This window comes from Thermothelomyces heterothallicus (genome assembly GCF_042370625.1).
Source record: "Thermothelomyces heterothallicus CBS 202.75 unplaced genomic scaffold P884_scaffold_5, whole genome shotgun sequence".
Lineage (NCBI taxonomy): Eukaryota > Fungi > Ascomycota > Sordariomycetes > Sordariales > Chaetomiaceae > Thermothelomyces > Thermothelomyces heterothallicus.
The window spans coordinates 169,687-186,603 of NW_027192566.1; the positions used below are offsets into that span (position 1 = coordinate 169,687).

At 54.8% G+C, this 16,917-nt stretch overlaps 4 protein-coding genes and 1 non-coding gene across 5 annotated transcripts; 3 read left to right on the top strand and 2 right to left on the bottom strand.

Annotated features, from left to right (window-relative positions):
• Positions 1 to 82: 82 nt before the first annotated feature.
• P884DRAFT_256592 (uncharacterized protein) lies at positions 83 to 2,288 on the bottom strand. The gene has a single exon (XM_069441072.1). It carries the CDS (start codon positions 1,818 to 1,820, stop codon positions 243 to 245), a length of 1,578 nt encoding a protein of 525 aa, XP_069299560.1. The 5' UTR covers positions 1,821 to 2,288; the 3' UTR covers positions 83 to 242.
• A 1,532-nt stretch (positions 2,289 to 3,820) lies between these two features.
• P884DRAFT_267805 (membrane-associating domain-containing protein) lies at positions 3,821 to 4,329 on the top strand (the record flags this gene model as incomplete). Its single annotated transcript, XM_069442146.1, has 2 exons — positions 3,821 to 3,896; positions 3,956 to 4,329. 2 exons carry the CDS (start codon positions 3,821 to 3,823, stop codon positions 4,327 to 4,329), a joined length of 450 nt encoding a protein of 149 aa, XP_069299561.1.
• Positions 4,330 to 5,900: 1,571 nt separating this feature from the next.
• P884DRAFT_238617 (40S ribosomal protein uS5) lies at positions 5,901 to 7,428 on the top strand. The gene is made up of 3 exons (XM_069440094.1): positions 5,901 to 6,337; positions 6,418 to 6,675; positions 6,744 to 7,428. The coding sequence occupies exons 1-3, from the start codon at positions 6,071 to 6,073 to the stop codon at positions 7,005 to 7,007; spliced, it is 789 nt and encodes a 262-aa protein (XP_069299562.1). The 5' UTR covers positions 5,901 to 6,070; the 3' UTR covers positions 7,008 to 7,428.
• A 6,439-nt stretch (positions 7,429 to 13,867) lies between these two features.
• P884DRAFT_290385 (GPR1/FUN34/yaaH family-domain-containing protein) lies at positions 13,868 to 15,720 on the top strand. Its single transcript, XM_069444055.1, has 3 exons — positions 13,868 to 14,600; positions 14,734 to 15,150; positions 15,446 to 15,720. Exons 1-3 carry the CDS (start codon positions 14,233 to 14,235, stop codon positions 15,540 to 15,542), a joined length of 882 nt encoding a protein of 293 aa, XP_069299563.1. The 5' UTR covers positions 13,868 to 14,232; the 3' UTR covers positions 15,543 to 15,720.
• A 1,030-nt stretch (positions 15,721 to 16,750) lies between these two features.
• Positions 16,751 to 16,862, bottom strand: P884DRAFT_t53. Its single transcript has one exon. It is a non-coding gene; the product is annotated as a tRNA-Leu (tRNA).
• Between the last annotated feature and the right edge of the window lie 55 nt (positions 16,863 to 16,917).

Consider the following 16,917-nt stretch of genomic DNA (forward strand, 5'->3'; position numbering starts at 1 on the left):
GAGAGCACGTGCACATAATCTCTACTAGAGTCTTGCCCACAGCGCGACTTGTGCAATATGCTTGCAGATTCCAGAACGCGCGTAGATTATCAACACCGTACCATACTCTCCAGATTTCGTGTAAGATACGGATATCATATAGCAGGTAAGATGGTCAAAGAACCCATCTTTGCAGCAGCACTTTGTGCCTGTATTTTGCTGCATAATTCACGTAAAGTCTACGCCTAACTTAGACTTTCTGGCTACGCAACAGGCTTTAACCTCGGGTTTACAAAGGAGAGCTCCGCGAGGTGCTCTTTCCACACCTCGAGGGGGTCTTTGGCCTGGCCAACGCCCAGCGCGGCCGCCTTCTTTTCGACGTCGTAAAGGTATGGTTTCTCATCTGCATAGCACTCCGTTTCTTGCTCATCAGGCAGAGTGCCGTTGAGAATGTAGGCCCTCGCAATCCTCTCAGTGCACTGCGAAGTGTCTCTCGACGAGTGTCCGTACCCGTGGTGCACGATCAGGCGCGCGTTCTTTCCCATTTCCTGCAGCAGCCGTCTCCCGTTCCGAAGTGGAGTGGCAGGGTCGTACGTCTCAGCGATGAGCAGCACGGGGTGATTGAGAGTGTGGTTCAGGTCGCCGCGATACACACCGACCGGTTCGGGCCAGTATTGTAAAAAGTGTCGGCAAGGAAGGACAGTATAGAACCTTGAATTGCCGGAGATCCAGGACTTGGTCGTCATGTTTCCCCAGAGCGAGAGCCACCAATCCAGGTCATCGGGCTCCTTAGCGTCATACGAATCTGCGCAGATGACCAGTGTGCCCAGCTCTATATCCGAACCTGTGGCGGGGACAGGCGAACAAGGGGCCTCCGGGTCATAAAACCATGCCGAGGCTTCGAGAGCGGAGGCTGCCAGGGTCGCGTTGCCGTCTTCCAATTCAAAAAGCAGCCGAGCTAATGCGGGCCAGCTTCTGGCGTTATACAACGCTCCGTAAATGTTGTCGACAATGGCAGAATAGGTGACCAGGGTCGGGCCGCTAGTCGGGAGATATGCCGGGATCGGGCGGTCGGCGAGGGACTTCATTAGGGTGTCCATGCGGGCCCATAGACCCGGCAGCGTGACCGGCTTACCGTCTTTCGGCCTCGCAAGCGCGCAATACTCGGGTCCGGCGTTGATGCACTCGCCTAGAAAACCGTCACGCCAGGCGTCCGTAGCGTTATCCAGCGCGGTCCATCCAAAGCCGCCTCGCAGGCGATGGTCGCGGACGTATTCGGTGCCGTCGAGAATCACGCGGCCGACGCTCCCCGGAAACAACGCGGCATACGTCTGCCCAATGCCCGTACCATAGCTGACGAGATACCCCGTCAGCTCGTCTTCGCCGAGCGCTATCCGAATCTGTTCAAGATCACGGGCAACCAGCCCCGTGCCGAGAAAGCGGCCGAGGTCTCCAAGCTCTTCCCAACAAGCACGCATGACAGCGGCGTTCATGGCGTCGGCAAATTCGAGCTGATGTCTAGGAGACGCGGATACTGCATAGTGGAGGTTAGACAAGAGGCTCCAGCGATCTCGGCTGGCGTCGTGGGGAAAGCATGCGATGCTGGGGAGCGAGGCATTCACTCCCCGTGGGTCCCAGCCCAGGACGTCAAAGGTGCCGTCGCTGAAGCGCGCCGTGATATTCTCGGCGGCACGCCATGCGTACGAAGTCCCGCTCCCCCCAGGTCCGCCGGGCTCGATAACAATTGTCCTCTCGCTCTTCTTGCCGGATGGCGAGTCGGCTGGCTCGCCCACTCGAGCGAGGCCTGAGACCTGGAATTTGGTCACAGCCAGGCGGGCCATTCGGCTGTCCGACCTGTTGGTGTAATCCAGCGGAACGTCGAGATAGCCGCACAGGAAAATCCCACGTCCGGCGTACGGATTGTCTCCGGAGGTGCCATTCCCCCACCCTCGAGCGGCGCCCCAGCTCCAGTGATCGGGGTTGGGGTCAAATCGGGAAGCCCAGGTTTGTTCGGCGTTGCTGTCCTCCAGTGGTGGCGGCAGAGTCGCCGGGGTGCAAGGCAGGAACCGGAACGGGTCGCCTTTCACAGGAAAATGGCCGTACGGCGAACCATTGTCTCCCGACTGCTCAAAGTGAGAGACAAACGGATCTGTCGAGCTGGAAGTCAAGCTAGGACTGAGCAAGCCGGGGCGGAGCCGGGGGACAACGGTGAGCACAATGAGAGCCAAGAGAGCGGCTCCCGCGAGAAGCCAATGCACGTGCCTATTCCTGGGCGTTGACCGCCCCGTATATTTGCCTCGTTCTGAAACCTTCCCCATTGTTGCTATTGTTATTGTCGATGCTGAGGGAGAAACGAACGAGGCTGGGCACGAGTCGAGTGCCGGGGCCCAGTCTTGGCGTCCCGCCGCCACTCAGTCAGACGGCGACGGGTACATTATTCCCGACGGCCACCTCGTTCCTCCTACCTTGCGTGGAAAAGCTTGACTTCATCCTTCAAACTCTTGTAGTTCGAGTCCGAAAGGTCGTACAAATAAACTCTTGTGTTCAGCGTCGCCGCGGGAAGCTGTCGGCCAATATCATGCATTGTTCCCATCACCGCCCACGGCTTTGGACTTCCCGGCGATCCTTATCGGACTTCAGCTGGAAGCATGTCCTTTTCAATGGAGGGGAAAGGGAGGAAAGAGAAAAAGGGGGGAGTATATTTATTGTCTTCATCTTGCCATAAATGACGAGATCTTTCGCAAGGTTGCAATACTTCCCTCGGGGGAGGGGGGGGGGGGGGGGGGGGAAACTGGGACCGTGTCTTTGCCTTCTTGTGCAATGAACAGGCTAGTTTCCTCCGGCAGCACGACATCGCGAGGTTTGGTAAAGGCGTCACAACGGCTGATACGCGGAATGTGAGCACCTTGTTGGCGCTCCCGCAGTCTATCTTTACCGGCTATCGACCGAAGGCTATGTACTCCGTAACTGCCCAACACGACGACGGCATCGTGGCCCAGACTGTAGTGCCTACAGTAGGCTGCGAAGTGTGACGAGCTTCTCGGTTCCATAGGCCGAGGTTGATTAATGACAATTGAGGGCGCATTCCCAATGAAGTGCTTCTCCTTGTCTCGGGACTGGTCTGCGTGAAATTATCCGTAGTGTAAGGAAGATACTTGAATTGATAGCGAAACGGCTCGCTCGAGAACCAGCTTGGCAGGCGGCTTATTCCCGCATTTGGTCCGGAGTGGTGTGGCTTTCAGTTTGTGGCAGTTCCGAAGAGAGAGATTCGTGGCAGCGCTCGCAAGCCGCGCGACCCCCACTCCAGTCTAGCCCTGGTGGGATGGGTGCTCGATGACGTCACGGTCCATCGTGCCACTTCCTCACACAATATTCTGTATTCCGTACTCGGAACAGTGTATTGCACCCCCGCCTCTGAAAGAGCCGAACTGGAACTCCTAGCTCCTCTGTGGTACCAGTGATCCGTACTCCGTAGTGTAAACCGAAAATTACCGGCTCAGTACAAGCCTTGCTCCACCGTAAGGATGCCCAGTTTTATCAGTGGCCATGGATCACCATCGTTTCTGGCACCACGTCATCCCTCCTTGGCTTCACACTTGGCCCGCCATGCGCCTCATAAACTGACGAAAAAAGCGGGCGAAAACGCGCAGGCTATAAATGTCTGCCAAACCCGTCGGAGCGGTGATTCTCGTTGTCTGCTTCTTAGTTCATCAGTGATCCCGGAGCACCGTCCGTGTACTATACATACCTACATGTACTATTATACTCTGCACTCACGGCAAACATTAGGCAACATATTCAACACGCTGTCGAAACAAGAAAAAACGCATCGCCAGCCAGTATGGAGCGCTTTGTTCCTATAGTCCACGCCATCACTGCAGTCTTTGCAATCATTGAGCTGGGCTTGACCGCTTACCGTAAGTCAACACCAACCAACCTCGGCAGAGAACATGAACAACTAAAGAGTCGTCAACAGTCGTCAGCCCATGGTGGGGGACGCCGAGTGTGCTGTCCTTCATGCTCTTCAACTCGATCTGGTCCCTCCTGGTCCTTGCCTACGTATTCTTGGCGCCTCTCTACTTTGCCCGCTTCTTCCATGGCGTGGTGGCATTGGTTCTGGAATGGATTACGATGATTTTCTGGTTCGCCGGCTCGATTGCCCTCGCCGCCTGGTGGGGCTCCCCGAGATGCGGCGGCGACACGTACTGCGGCTCTACCGAGGCGGCCATCGCCTTTGGCTTCTTCATCTGGGCGCTCTTTGCCTTCCTCGTTGTTGTCGACACCCTGGCCTTCATGCGCGGCCGGGGGCACAGCACCACCGCTTATCCCAAGCCCCACGCCGTTGCATAGTGGTAGACCCCAGTGATGCGGGGATTGCGAAGAGAGGAAAAGAAACAGAAAGAGGCTTCGGAGCGTCGCGTTACCGAGAACGAAGGAAGTGGGAACTTGATATCGACCATGCTGTGAAAGGAGGCCATAGCTGCTAAGCGAAACTCAAAAGACCACCAAAAACCATCTTGGTGATAAATGGCCCGAAGATACCCATCATAATAAATACCGATGAATTGGTGGTCTTGGCACGGATCACCCGACCAGTTCACCACAGTGTTGGCCCTCGCTCACTCTTCGTTTGAAACCTCTCTTTCCCACTTGGTCATGTTTCAAAGGGAGGTCATGTCTGGGTCCCGGCCGTCTTACTTTCTCTCCCGAGGTGACAGGAATCTTTGCTAGAGTGGCAAATCGGCTAAACAGCGGCGTCGGTGTCGAGTCACACCGGTAACCGAGGCGTAAGATACAAACGCGCCAACAAGGTCAGCTCAAGCCAACAGCTCCATCATCATCATCATCCATCGACATCTTTGTGCTTGACTTCAGCTCCCTGGGTCCGTACTTTCACCCCTCTTGCTGTTATTGTGCATTACAGATCATTCGCATCGTTTCAACCTCGAAGCTCGGGTCCCAATATGGGCAAAGCACATGGTTCTCTTGCCCGCGCTGGTAAGCAACCCCTTGGGAGCGCCCCGCGAAATCCGTGTGATGCATCGTTTCGCCAGAGAGCTCTTATTAGCGGTGTATACCCAGGCAAGGTCAAGTCGCAGACCCCAAAGGTACGGCATATCCTATCTTGATGTACCGTGAACAATGACACCCAAGAGCATCGCTGTTGACATAACTCGCCCCTTCTAGGTTGAGCCACAAGAGAAACCATAAAAGCCCAAGAGTCGCGGCCACAAGCGAGAGCAGTACAACGGGCGGTTTGTTAATGTCACCACCGTTGGGGTCAAGCGAAAGGTAATGAGGAACGCTGATCGTTGAATCAAGAAACGAGTAGCTAATTCAGGGAGCTGCAACAGATGAATTCGAACCAGAGCGCCTAAACGAGGAGAGGAAGGAGATGGGATAGACGTTGATGGGTTGCGGGGTGTTATGCTTCGGGGATGGAGGGAACTCTTCTGTGGCGTCTGGACTCGACTGGTTGTCTTGTTGCTGGAGATGACAGGCGATGGTTCACATCCTATTGTGGCTGTTCATAAGCCTGTAACTCCGGGGGCTAGGCGTTACGGTCGTGGGACGGGATCATATCTGGTTGGGCTTTCTTGGTAGCTGGAACTCTGCCCCGTGATATTCCTTAATGAAGTATGACTCGGTCACGCAATGCTGCGCCTCGTGTCGAAGCACGCTTTGCGTCTTATTCCAAGAAAAAAAAGAGAAAAAGAATGCTCTAGCCATCACATCTGCCAGTCGCTTTGTGGGTTCTGGTTCTGGTAGAATGGTCGAGATCCGATATTCATAAATAAGAGCAGTCTTGAATTTCTCCCCTTTCGGCGATTAAGATTCCTTCGCCGCTCACCTCGGAGGCAGGTGAACGCCAAACCGCCGAGCGGGTGCTGCCGGCCGCCCCACAGCTGCCAGCCTCAACGAATTGCGGCCGTGGATTGAGGGCCCCACAAAAGTTTTAGGGTTGGTGCTTGGCACACCAGAATTTCCCAGCAAAAAGCTCCCCCCACCCGCAAAACGAACCGACTCGACCCAAGTTGCTCGACCGAGTCCCACGACGACAACCGTTCAACGACAATCGAAAATCGCAACAATGGCTGATCGTGGAACTGGTGCCCGTGGCGGCGGCTTCGCTTCTCGTGGCGATCGTGGTGGTCGTGGCCGTGGTGGTCGCCGCGGTGGACGCCGGGGCGGCGGCAAGAGCGACGAGAAGGAGTGGCAGCCTGTCACTAAGCTCGGTCGTCTCGTCAAGGCCGGCAAGATCAAGAGCATGGAAGAGATTTACCTTCACTCGCTCCCTATCAAGGAGTACCAGATTGTCGACTTCTTCCTGCCCAAGCTCAAGGATGAGGTCATGAAGGTGCGCACCGCGAAACTCGGGTCGACCAAGTCGCTTTTGGCCGGTTTCTAACCTTGGAATTCTTCTTACCCCCGAAACAGATCAAGCCCGTCCAGAAGCAGACCCGTGCCGGTCAGCGCACCCGCTTCAAGGCCATTGTCATCATTGGTGATTCGGAGGGCCACGTCGGTCTCGGTATCAAGACTTCCAAGGAAGTCGCGACCGCCATCCGTGCCGCCATCATCATCGCTAAGCTCAGCGTGGTTCCCGTGAGGCGCGGTTACTGGGGCGCCAACCTTGGTCTCCCCCACTCTCTGCCCACCAAGGAGAGCGGCAAGTGCGGTTCCGTCACCGTCCGCGTAAGTTTGCCTTTCCAATGGTGATTTGATTTTTGGTTTCGGGTGTGCTAATCAAACCCTTTTCTCAGCTTATCCCTGCTCCCCGTGGTACCTCTCTCGTCGCCTCTCCCGCCGTCAAGCGTCTCCTCCAGCTCGCTGGTGTCGAGGATGCCTACACCTCGTCCTCCGGCTCGACCAAGACCCTCGAGAACACCCTCAAGGCCACTTTCGCGGCCGTCTCCCACACCTACGGCTTCCTCACACCCAACCTCTGGAAGGAGACGAAGCTCATCAGGAGCCCTCTGGAGGAGTATGCCGATACCCTCCGGGACGGCAAGCGGTACGCTCATTAAGGTGCTGGATGAGGGTGAGGCTCAATCAGCGGGGAAGGGTGCTTTGGGGCGTCTGTGGGTTTTGACTTTGCATGGGCTCCGGCAATGGCATAGATTGAGGCTGTCGTAAATTTAGCACGATCGGCCTGGATCAATATCACGATTTGTCAACGACGCTTTCTTCGCGCTTGGTCAAGTGTTGACTGGCTACGCTCTGCAAGAGGTATCCGTGACTCGCGGGCCGCTGTCGGCTATGGTGAACTGAGTGTGGCAGCGAGGAGAAATCCTTTCATGTGCCTGCCCTCCGTGGTTGTCTTGCGAGCGATGAAGTGCCCCTTGAGCTAGCCGCTCAAAGGTAACGAGCTCTGGTGCTGTGCAGTGCTGCTTTCGCAAGAGCTCCGCGTTTTCTCGTCCGTATCAATTGACCGGTGTTCAATACTTCAACTTCCCGAGACGTCTCTGTTTCATCTTTTCTATGTCTAACCATCACGCCACGACACAGCAGCCTCCATGCATGCCGAGTTGATCAGTTGCCACTCTGTGCTCGTAACCTTTCGCACCAACGCCATCCCGAGGCAAGTGTTGCCCAGCGTTGTGAGTCTTGTAAACGCAATATATGGGCTGGGCTTTTCTGTCCGTGCGGACTAATTCTCCAAAGATGTTGTCTCGACGTCGCTACTTCGCCAGGCATGGCGTTGAAAGCCGCTGACTCATGATCGATCATATCGAAGCCGCATAGCGCCGTGTCTCCTGGTGTTTCCTGGCCATATGTTGAAACAAGAATAGGGAATGCCTTACAGCTTCGGGTTGCTGACTGGTTCCAGCACAATGGACTGAGATCGGTTTGGACCCTCTCGAAACCAAATGTGATTTTACAGATTGATCTTTCACCTGCCTCTACCGCGTTGGTTTGTGTACTGTCCTTTCCCCGGCGTCGGGTCAGACCTTCAGCAGGTTGTCCTCCGGTGGCCTCGACTTGTCCGTGGTGAACCGGGGAAGCAGCTAGGTTAAGGCTCTGTATCAATGGCTGGATGTTACGGTCGAGCAAAGAGACCTGAAGGTATACGCATCATAAGCTCGGTGTCGGTTGGTCGTTACAGGGACCCTTCTGCCAATGGAAGTTATACACCCCTCTACGCAGCATATGCCCAGAGGGGTTATTCAGGACTGGTGTTTAGATTGGCAGCGAGACGCAGGAAGGATTCGGCGCGACTAAACAATGTGAGTTTCTGGCTACTTCCGGTGGCTTTCGAGTGCCACGGCCCAGGTCAGTGGGGAAGGAAGGTCGGCCCGGTTACAACGTGAGTGAGTGCAATCATACTGGGTATCATTGTTCCCTGGAGAAGAGGTGGCGATGATTCGGTGACTATGTATGTATGCATGCACCCAAGACCGGAGCGCAACACTGGGATGGCTCGCCTCGTTGCAGGCGGGATAAAGGAGTAGGGTTATGGCGGCGTTGCCGTACCATCCCCAAAACAGTGCATTCTATACTCGTGTGTTCGGAAAACTGGGTTCATTGTTATCCTCAAGCAGGACGTCGCTTTAACGGTCCCCCCCCTCCCCCCCCCCCCTCTCTCTGGGCCCTACGTGCGTCGCGATCAATGACTGGCGCTTCAGCGCCCAAACAAGTGCCTTCGCTTTCCCTGGTATCTCCAAGGAATCGGGCTGAAGAGTTGAGCAAGACGAAGTATGCTTTCGGCGGCCCAAAAGGGTCTCTCGTCTCTATCGATATGTTTACGGTGAAGACTCAGTGGCTGGGAAGAAACTTCCACTCATGGCGATGCGGTATAGACTGTTATTCCCCGAAGATATGTCCAGGCAATACTTCGGGTGGAGCAGGGCCACGGAGGGCTCGACTTATGACACTCTCGGCGGCCTCCCTTCCCAGTAGCGTACCGCAAGACTCTTGATTCGAAAACAAAGATCAGTAGTCCCCTGGCTTGTTCAGGTCACAGCTCCTTGAGTAGATTGGCTGCCTACGCCTGCCAGTGCTGCATATAGTGGGGTGATCGTAACACATTCAGCAGCCCCACGGACCAGCAAGAGGTTCCCTGGTTTTCTGTGTCGTATAAAGGGGGTAGGTGCCAAGTCAAGCTCAAGCACTGTTCTGCTGAGGCCGCTTGAAGGAGGCTGGTGAGAGTAGTGGTGTTGCTCTGTGAGAGACCCGAGAAAAGTGAGAAAGGCAGAAAAGCAAAAGATCAAAAAAGGAACGGAAGGAAGGAGCGAAGGGAGGAAAGGAAGCAAGGAAGAAAAAGTAAAAAGGGAAGAAAATGGGTGCAAATGGGTGTGAGAAAAAAGACCCAGAGACCTCTGCGTTGTCGTCCTGATGCTCGCTCTATCCGTACTATGTCCTGTTGCCAGGTATACGTTCCAGATATGGCCATACAGTGGCACGGCTGACAAGTGTAGTGTGAAGGTGACTGTGTCACAAGAGCCGCAAGTCAGTGGGGAGGAAGGAGGATGCGGACGATATCAACCAATGCAACAGAGACGCTGCTGGGTACAAAGGTACATAAGGTATGTACACTGCTCGTGCAGGCAATTGGCATGCTGGAACGCATTTCGAAACGGCAGGAGCAGACGGGGCCACTCCTGTAGTCCAGTCCACTCGAAACCTCCGACTTTCATGATACAGTACTGTACAGGCCATGACCCGGCCCGGTTGCCGGATTCTCGAAGGCGAGGAGGGTTGTTTGCTCACCCCGGCCAGCAGGAACAGAGTCAGCTACTTCGCAAAATTTGCGAGTTCTTTGGACGGTAATCTGTCTGTGAAAGAGCTTAAGCGACGCCGGAGAGTCGGAGATGGAGTTTTGTTAAAGATCAACAAATCTGAAGTACAGCTTGTCAAGCGGACGCCAAGGATATGTTTGCGTAGTCGCGGCAAGTGCACGAGAACTCTGTGCTCACAGCATTGTAGGGCAAGTTGCCCACAAGAAATCCACGCGGAGCTCGGTCGGAAAGAGCAGCAGACTCTAGTCATCGCCTCATGAGGTGTGTATGTACATACATTCTCATTTCGCTGCTGTCGCGAATACGGCTGGGTCAACCGCAAGCTCCGAAGAAACAGTCGGGTTTGGGCCGATGCGCAATTGCCATCAGCCGGCCAACTATCAGACCCTGGGCCGCATCGAGGGTCTCCGGTCTGCAAGCCGGACAGCCACTCGAAGCATCCAAGTTTCGTCAATGGGGTTTGGGCTCTCGGCTCAGACCACCAACAGCTCCGGGCCGTGATTCAGGGTGGGTGTGATCGCGTGAATTGGGCCGGCCAACAGACGACCAGAGAAGGCAAAGCGCGACGGGAAACCTACTCATTGGGATGGGAAGATCACACCCTTCGATTCGCGTACACGAAGAGTAGGGGAGTTGCAGTGTAACTCAAATATTACCTGAGTTTAGCCAAGCGAACGGGGGATATTTCCCGCTTTCCTCCTTGTCAAAAGAACAAGACAAAGGACAAGGGGTTTGGCAGAGCTGAAAGAGCCAAAGAAAAAAAAATGACAACACTCCGCTCCAAGTCCACAATCGGACATGTAACCCGAACTTGGATATACTCGGTACTGTATGCCCATTTCGTCGAACCTGGAAATTGCAGGTGATCAAGTGATGGAGGATCTTCGTTGTGCAGACTGGTCTTGGGATCGGTCGGTTTGGGACAAAGAGATCTGCCCTGAGAGGTCACGATGTGCTCTCTGGTCGCGATTCAAGCACGGGCATGCTGGGCCAAAGAGGTGAGTCTCCAGAGTGCTCCCCACCGTGGGTTACATAACTTGCAGGGAAGAAGTGCACCAACAGATCCGTTGTGGAGACGAGCAAACCGTTGCCAGTGGCTGTCGGGTGAGGGCCGAGATCGACCAAACAAGGGCTTCTCCTGCTGACTGTAACACACCGGCAAAATTGGGAGCAGGAAGACTGTGTGCGTAAAAGGCAGCTTTGCGTCCTGCACATTCCACCCAACCTCGACCCTCCAACGTACCGAGTAGTCTTTTAACCCCGAAAATGCTTTGGGAATATTTTGGTTCGTCTTGCACCGACTCGACATTCCCGCTGCATCGCGGAACCATCGCCGGACCTACAAATGTCTTCTAGCATTTCTGAGTTTTGTCAGTAGAGGCATGGCGACTCGACGCCGGCTTCTTTCTGGCGGTCATGTTTGCCCACGTTTCTTTCTCATGTTTCGGGCGGTTCTGCGAAGTTTGTTCAGGGCGTGTTGCCGAGGTTGACAGTCACGTTTCAGGACACATACTGTATTTCGGGACAACCTCGGGAGGAAAGGGCACTCGAGGCAACCATAGAGGAAAAATGGGGCAGGGGTGTGGAGGAAATGGGCCGGTTTGGGAGTAGTCCTAATCGGGGGATGGAAATGGATTACCTAACGACCGCGTTTTCGTCCAAGACTTGCCCAAAGCATCACTACGGTTTTCCCTGGTCACCACAGGCACGTCTAAGACCCGCTTAGAGGGTTAGCCAATAGACGAAAAACCATCCACCACCACCCCCTCTTGGCGTTTGGTGTTTTCTGCTGCAGTCTGTACAGTACACACACACCCCAGAGCACACACGACAACTGAGATGGAGACGGGACGATCATCCCTTGCGGCTTTGAAAGAGGACGCTGCGTACTTGTAATGTACCAGTAGGAAGCCGCAGCGTATGAAGAACCAATGAACTCTCTCAAGTGTCTCTCGGTACCTGACTGGGGAAGACTGCGGAAAAACTGTGACCACGCTGTAACAGGATGGCTCCCTGACAGGAAGGTGCAACGGGCCTGGTCAAAAGAAGCTGGGGCCCCCCAATGAATGCATTGTTGGGGCCCGGTCCCGCAGTGACCCATGGCGAATGACCGAAGAGGCCCAGAGCAGTCGTCAATCAGCCCCCAATCCGGGGGAATGGGGACGACCCCATCTGGGGTTCTCCTCCTTGGCATGCCGACATCACCTGGGCATCATCGCGAAGGGTGGAAGCGCCTTCTACGTTCCTTCTCCCTTCCTTCTCCCCGCGAGATCGGCCCATCTGGCGACTCCAAAGTGTACACACCACACTACACTAGGGAGTACGCTAGTTAAGTCGGTCTGCGGAGTAGTATATTTTAAAGGCCTGGAGCGGCAGCTTACGCATGCCGAGCCGGCACTCGTAAGCGGGAATTGTAAACGAGCAATGACGGCTTCGCCTTTGGTACAGCTTGGCGGCTCTTCATTCCCTGTTCTCGATGTCTTGGGATTGTGTTTCGCAGTATCCACCCAATGAGCATCCTGTCGAAGAACCCGATCATGCTTGGGACATACTGAACATACCTCAGCTACCTTTGGAGTATGTACAGTACGAAGTACAGCACTCACTTTGTCTACCCCGCGTGCTGCACGGAAAATACTACCAGATACGCAGTACCCGTACACTAGTGTAGTGTCGTTACTTGAACGGAGGCCATACTAACTACTACTTGCCGTCACGAAGGCCGTCGGTCAAGACAGGCACCAGACGCAGCCGGCGTCGCCCCGGCCTGTGTTCCAGAATCTCGGCGTGCTCTGTCTCTCTTGGGTCCCAGAGTAACTCCGTCCAATGCTACACCTGTGATGTAGATGTGCATTGCATGTTCTCAGGCAATGGACATGTACTACCCCTATCGCTTTCACATCAAGATTCGCTTGCACGCGCTTCTGGGAGACATTTCGCGAATATGTGGCACTCGTTCAACCGACACGCCAAGGGTTATGGACATCACCGGGCCTTGGAATCTATGTAGTGTGCGTACGGGTATACAGAGTTGTGGTCGAGAAAAATGCGCTACACACACTGTAGTTGTAGTGTAGTTTGTAAAGGCAGCAGGCACGTGTCTTCGTTTCACCAGCCGACCCGTGCCTTTTTTTTTCCATTGAGCCGGGCGCCAGGGCCTCTCTTTCTCCTTTGCCCCAGACGTTGTTCGGGGATCGCCCCAATAGCCTCCTGTCGTCTGGGGATGTCTGGGGATGGCGTGACCTTGGCGCTTGGCTTGGTATTGCGGAGGCCGTTTCTTGACGCTGACGTGATGTTCTCTGGGTTGGGGTGCCTAGTGTGTGGTTCTACCGATCAGTGTGCGCACACAAACGAGTCCTGTTTCGGACAAAAGAGACGGGAGTTCGCTGTGCTCTCAGATCGCCCCGCACCTCTCTGAGGTCAGCATCTTCCCCAAGTTTCCCGTTACCGTGCGAACAGCCAAGTGACGAACTTACACATCCACTACCTTACCGACGTTGCCTGAATGTATCTATGGACGCAGTTCCTTAATACCTACATATATCCACCTGTTTGAAGGAACTGAGGGCAGAAGATTCGACTGCGTTTTAGCGCGAGGCGCCTAATATTTTTGAGGGGGTTAGCTCCGCACGTACACTACGGCGGCAGCAGCAGGGAACTGGGTTTCTTGCAGATGCCCCAGTCTTCCATCTCCCATCCGAACAGCTAACTTAGCGTGTTCGCTAGTAGGGCTCGCCTCCCCTGACAGTCTCCAGCAGAAACGGCGACCCGGAACAAATGAGTGCAGGGAGGTTGCCTGTTGTACGGAGCACCTGCAGAGCATGACGGCATGACACGAGTTCGGCACGCTCTCCGAAAAAGTTTTGTACTGTGTCACTGTAGTGTACACTGCAAAGTCCTCACATACCTCCATATGTGGAGTGTAGAACGCCAAGCAGCGTACAGATCGTTCACAGGGACGATGGTGTCCATCGGCCCCCCGCCCCAATATCCCGCCTAGTCGCGGCATGCCCGGAGCTGCAGAGTTATGGATATCCATCTGTCCGGGAATATGATCTTACCCTATCAGAGACCGCTCCAGACTGTCCCTGTCAGTGACCAGGCTTTGTGTGGCAGGGGGAGGGTAGGATGGGTGCAGGGCCCCGGTCCCCGCAACCCGCTCGTCTTCTCAATGGGGTCCCCGTCGGATTTGGCGATCCCCGGAGCGATCAATGTTGCGCTGCATGGCGAACCCCCAACCCAAAAGGACCAACAAGCCCTTGTGCACCGGGCGGAAACCCTCCCAGGGTATATGAGGCCGTCGCCCTCGGTCGCTCTCCGACCTTGGTGTCTTTGCTCCCTGGGTTTCTCAACTTTCATCTTCACCTCGTGGCATTCCTCATCCAGCCCATCGCGAAGACAGATCGCATTCGTGGAGGTGTTTGTTCTCATTTATTTTTAAGGCCCCTGCCATTTTAGTTCTCCCCGCATTTTGATCCAGGTTTCCCCCCAGTCAATCAAGCACAAACACACAATGGCCGACACGGTGCAGCCGACGGCGGTCGAGAAGGACATCGGTCAGACCACCAGCGCCGCGAACCCCAATGGCGTGAACACGGTCCAACACCGGAGCTTCGACCCTCGGAAACCCATGGCCAACATCCACCAGGATGACCAGCCGCGCCTGCCCGCCTTCGGTGGTGAATTCCAGCCCGGTCTCTGGCGACCAATCGAGCACCGCAAGTTCGCCAACCCTGCGCCGCTGGGTCTCAGCGCTTTTGCCCTGACTACATTCGTGCTCTCCTGCGTCAACCTGGGCGCGCGCGACGTGTCTGTCCCTAACATTGCCGTCCCGCTCGCCTTCGGCTATGGCGGTCTCGTCCAGCTTCTCGCCGGCATGTGGTAAGTCCCGGGAGCGTGCCAATCTCTGTCCCTTTTGTTATTTGGAAGAAGAGAGAAAGGGGAAAAAAAAAAGGGAATTCGGAAGAAAAGAACAAACAAAAAAGGTCTAACATTCTGCGCCTCCTTCCACTAGGGAAATGGCTGTCGGCAACACCTTTGGTGCCACCGCGCTCTCGTCCTACGGCGGTTTCTGGATTGCTTACGGCATCCTGCTGACCCCCAACTGGAACATCACCGGCAAGGGAGGCCCGTACGATCAGGCATCCGACATCGACCCGCGCATGGTTAACTCAGCCATCGGCTTCTTCCTGACCGGCTGGTTCATCTTCACCACTATCTTGCTGCTCTGCACCCTGCGCTCGACCGTCATGTTCTTCCTGCTCTTCTTCACCCTTGATTTGGCCTTCCTCATGCTTGCCTGCGGCGAATATGCCACCAACAACGGCGCCTTATCATCGGCCAAGAAGCTCACTCAGGCCGGCGGCGGCTTTGGCATGGTCGCTGCCTTCCTGGCCTGGTACAATGCCTTTGCCGGTATTGCCGATAGCAGGTACGTCTTCCCGTCTAATTTTTTTTCCTTCCTCCCAGTTTTCGTTCGTCTTCACTCTTAAATTTTCTGTGTGCTCTACTACACTCTTGGGGCTTGTTTGCCTTGGAGTTCCTGCCCCAATTAGCCACCATCGTCATCATCGCGATCCAATCCCTGCATCCACGGAGCCAAGCCGCCATGGCGCGCCGCCACCCACACACAACCCCCCTCCCCCTTTCCCACACGACACTAGCGTTTGCCCTATGCGGGTTGCCTCGTCAGAACTCGATTGGCTAACACGAGTCCCTTCCTACAGCAACTCCTTCTTCCTCATCCCTGTCTTCCACTTCCCGTGGTCCGAGAAGGGTCGTGAGGCTCGCCTTGCCAAGACGTCTAGCCGCACCACTGCTTAGATGACGCGCTGCTAGTGTGCGGTCCTTTGTTATACAATCGGATCTTGTTTTTTCAGAATAATTGAACGCGCGTCTCTTGGGGACTTGTGTATTGTAAATGGGATCCGCAACTGCTGCTTGCCTGGGCAGTGGAGGGAGAGATGTGGTCAATGCCTCCTCTCCTGTGGGTATTCTTGCCACGGCGAAGTTGTGGGGCGTGGAGATTTGGGAAGCCGTCTTGACAGAGTGGATTTGGACGAGATATAATATTATCGGCTGTTAATAATGATACAAATCACAAGAACAGATGAACTCTGGTCAATTTCCCCACGTTGTGGGTCATCCGCATTGACGTCCCTCCGCATTCCCAATCTCTGCACCAGCCGTTCCACTTGTCCGTTTTCCACGTTATACACTACGGAGTATGCAGCAGACTGCGTCCCCAAAGCAATGATAGCCCGACGATTCCGATTCAAGCATCGTGGGGCTGCACAAGGGTAAATAGACTTCAAGCATTGTGCGGGGTAGATTGTTTCGCCCAGCTCGTCCCCCCCCCCCCAAGATCCGATTTTCCTCTGAGCCACGAGGGCGAACGCTCTCCCATCCGTCCGGTTGTGCCTGGTGGCGGGCCCAAGCCAATTCTTGGCGCACGGGAAGCTAGCCATAGTAGACTCCGAATCAGATGAACTCCAACAGAGCACCAATGCCACTGATGAACTACACTGCACATCACAGAGCCGTATCCACTCCTTCCCCTATTACCGATGTTTCCAACCTTGGCATTCCCGACTCTGCGCCCGTTGAACCTCGGTCCTCATGACAAGTTGTGCCCTCCTAAATATGCTTCTCAGCTTTGCGGTGACGACAATCACGTTAATCATGAACTATTGTCACAGGCCCCTGTGCTGTTACGTTGGATCCAGCGCTCTGAATAGACGTCTTGCTCTTCGCTACAAAACCATGCTCGCGGGTTGTGTTCTGGTTCTTGTCCAGTCACATCCCCAATGATCTTAAGAGGAGGCGGAGCTAAAAAAGACCTCTAGACCTTGAGTGTCTCGCGCATCCCACCTCCGAAACATCAACGCCAGTACTAGCCGGACAAGATCACGGCCCTTTACAGTTAAGTGGCTGAGCGCGAGGCTCAGCATTCCGGTTATGCTTGAAATTTGTGAGGGCGAATGTTACAGGATAAAAAAAATCATGCCCAACAAGCGGAGCGGCAAAATATATGACAAGAGTGGGATTCGAACCCACGCCCTCTCGGACCACGGAATCTACGAGGTAGATTTGGATTAAGGGTGAACCTTAACGTGGCGCCTTAGACCGCTCGGCCATCTTGCCTTATTGTTATTCTGGCTACACTAAACTAGCTTAAAGCATGTCGTAACCCGCCATT

Excerpts from the sequence above, each read along its gene's own strand:
- P884DRAFT_256592 (XM_069441072.1), bottom strand. The coding sequence starts at position 1,820 with ATGGCCCGCCTGGCTGTGACCAAATTCCAGGTCTCAGGCCTCGCTCGA.
- P884DRAFT_238617 (XM_069440094.1), top strand. The coding sequence starts at position 6,071 with ATGGCTGATCGTGGAACTGGTGCCCGTGGCGGCGGCTTCGCTTCTCGT. Across the intron at positions 6,338-6,417 it reads TCAAGGATGAGGTCATGAAG|ATCAAGCCCGTCCAGAAGCA; the intron begins GTGCGCACCGCG and ends CCCCCGAAACAG. Across the intron at positions 6,676-6,743 it reads GCGGTTCCGTCACCGTCCGC|CTTATCCCTGCTCCCCGTGG; the intron begins GTAAGTTTGCCT and ends CCCTTTTCTCAG.
- P884DRAFT_290385 (XM_069444055.1), top strand. The coding sequence starts at position 14,233 with ATGGCCGACACGGTGCAGCCGACGGCGGTCGAGAAGGACATCGGTCAG. Across the intron at positions 14,601-14,733 it reads CAGCTTCTCGCCGGCATGTG|GGAAATGGCTGTCGGCAACA; the intron begins GTAAGTCCCGGG and ends TCCTTCCACTAG. Across the intron at positions 15,151-15,445 it reads GCCGGTATTGCCGATAGCAG|CAACTCCTTCTTCCTCATCC; the intron begins GTACGTCTTCCC and ends CCCTTCCTACAG.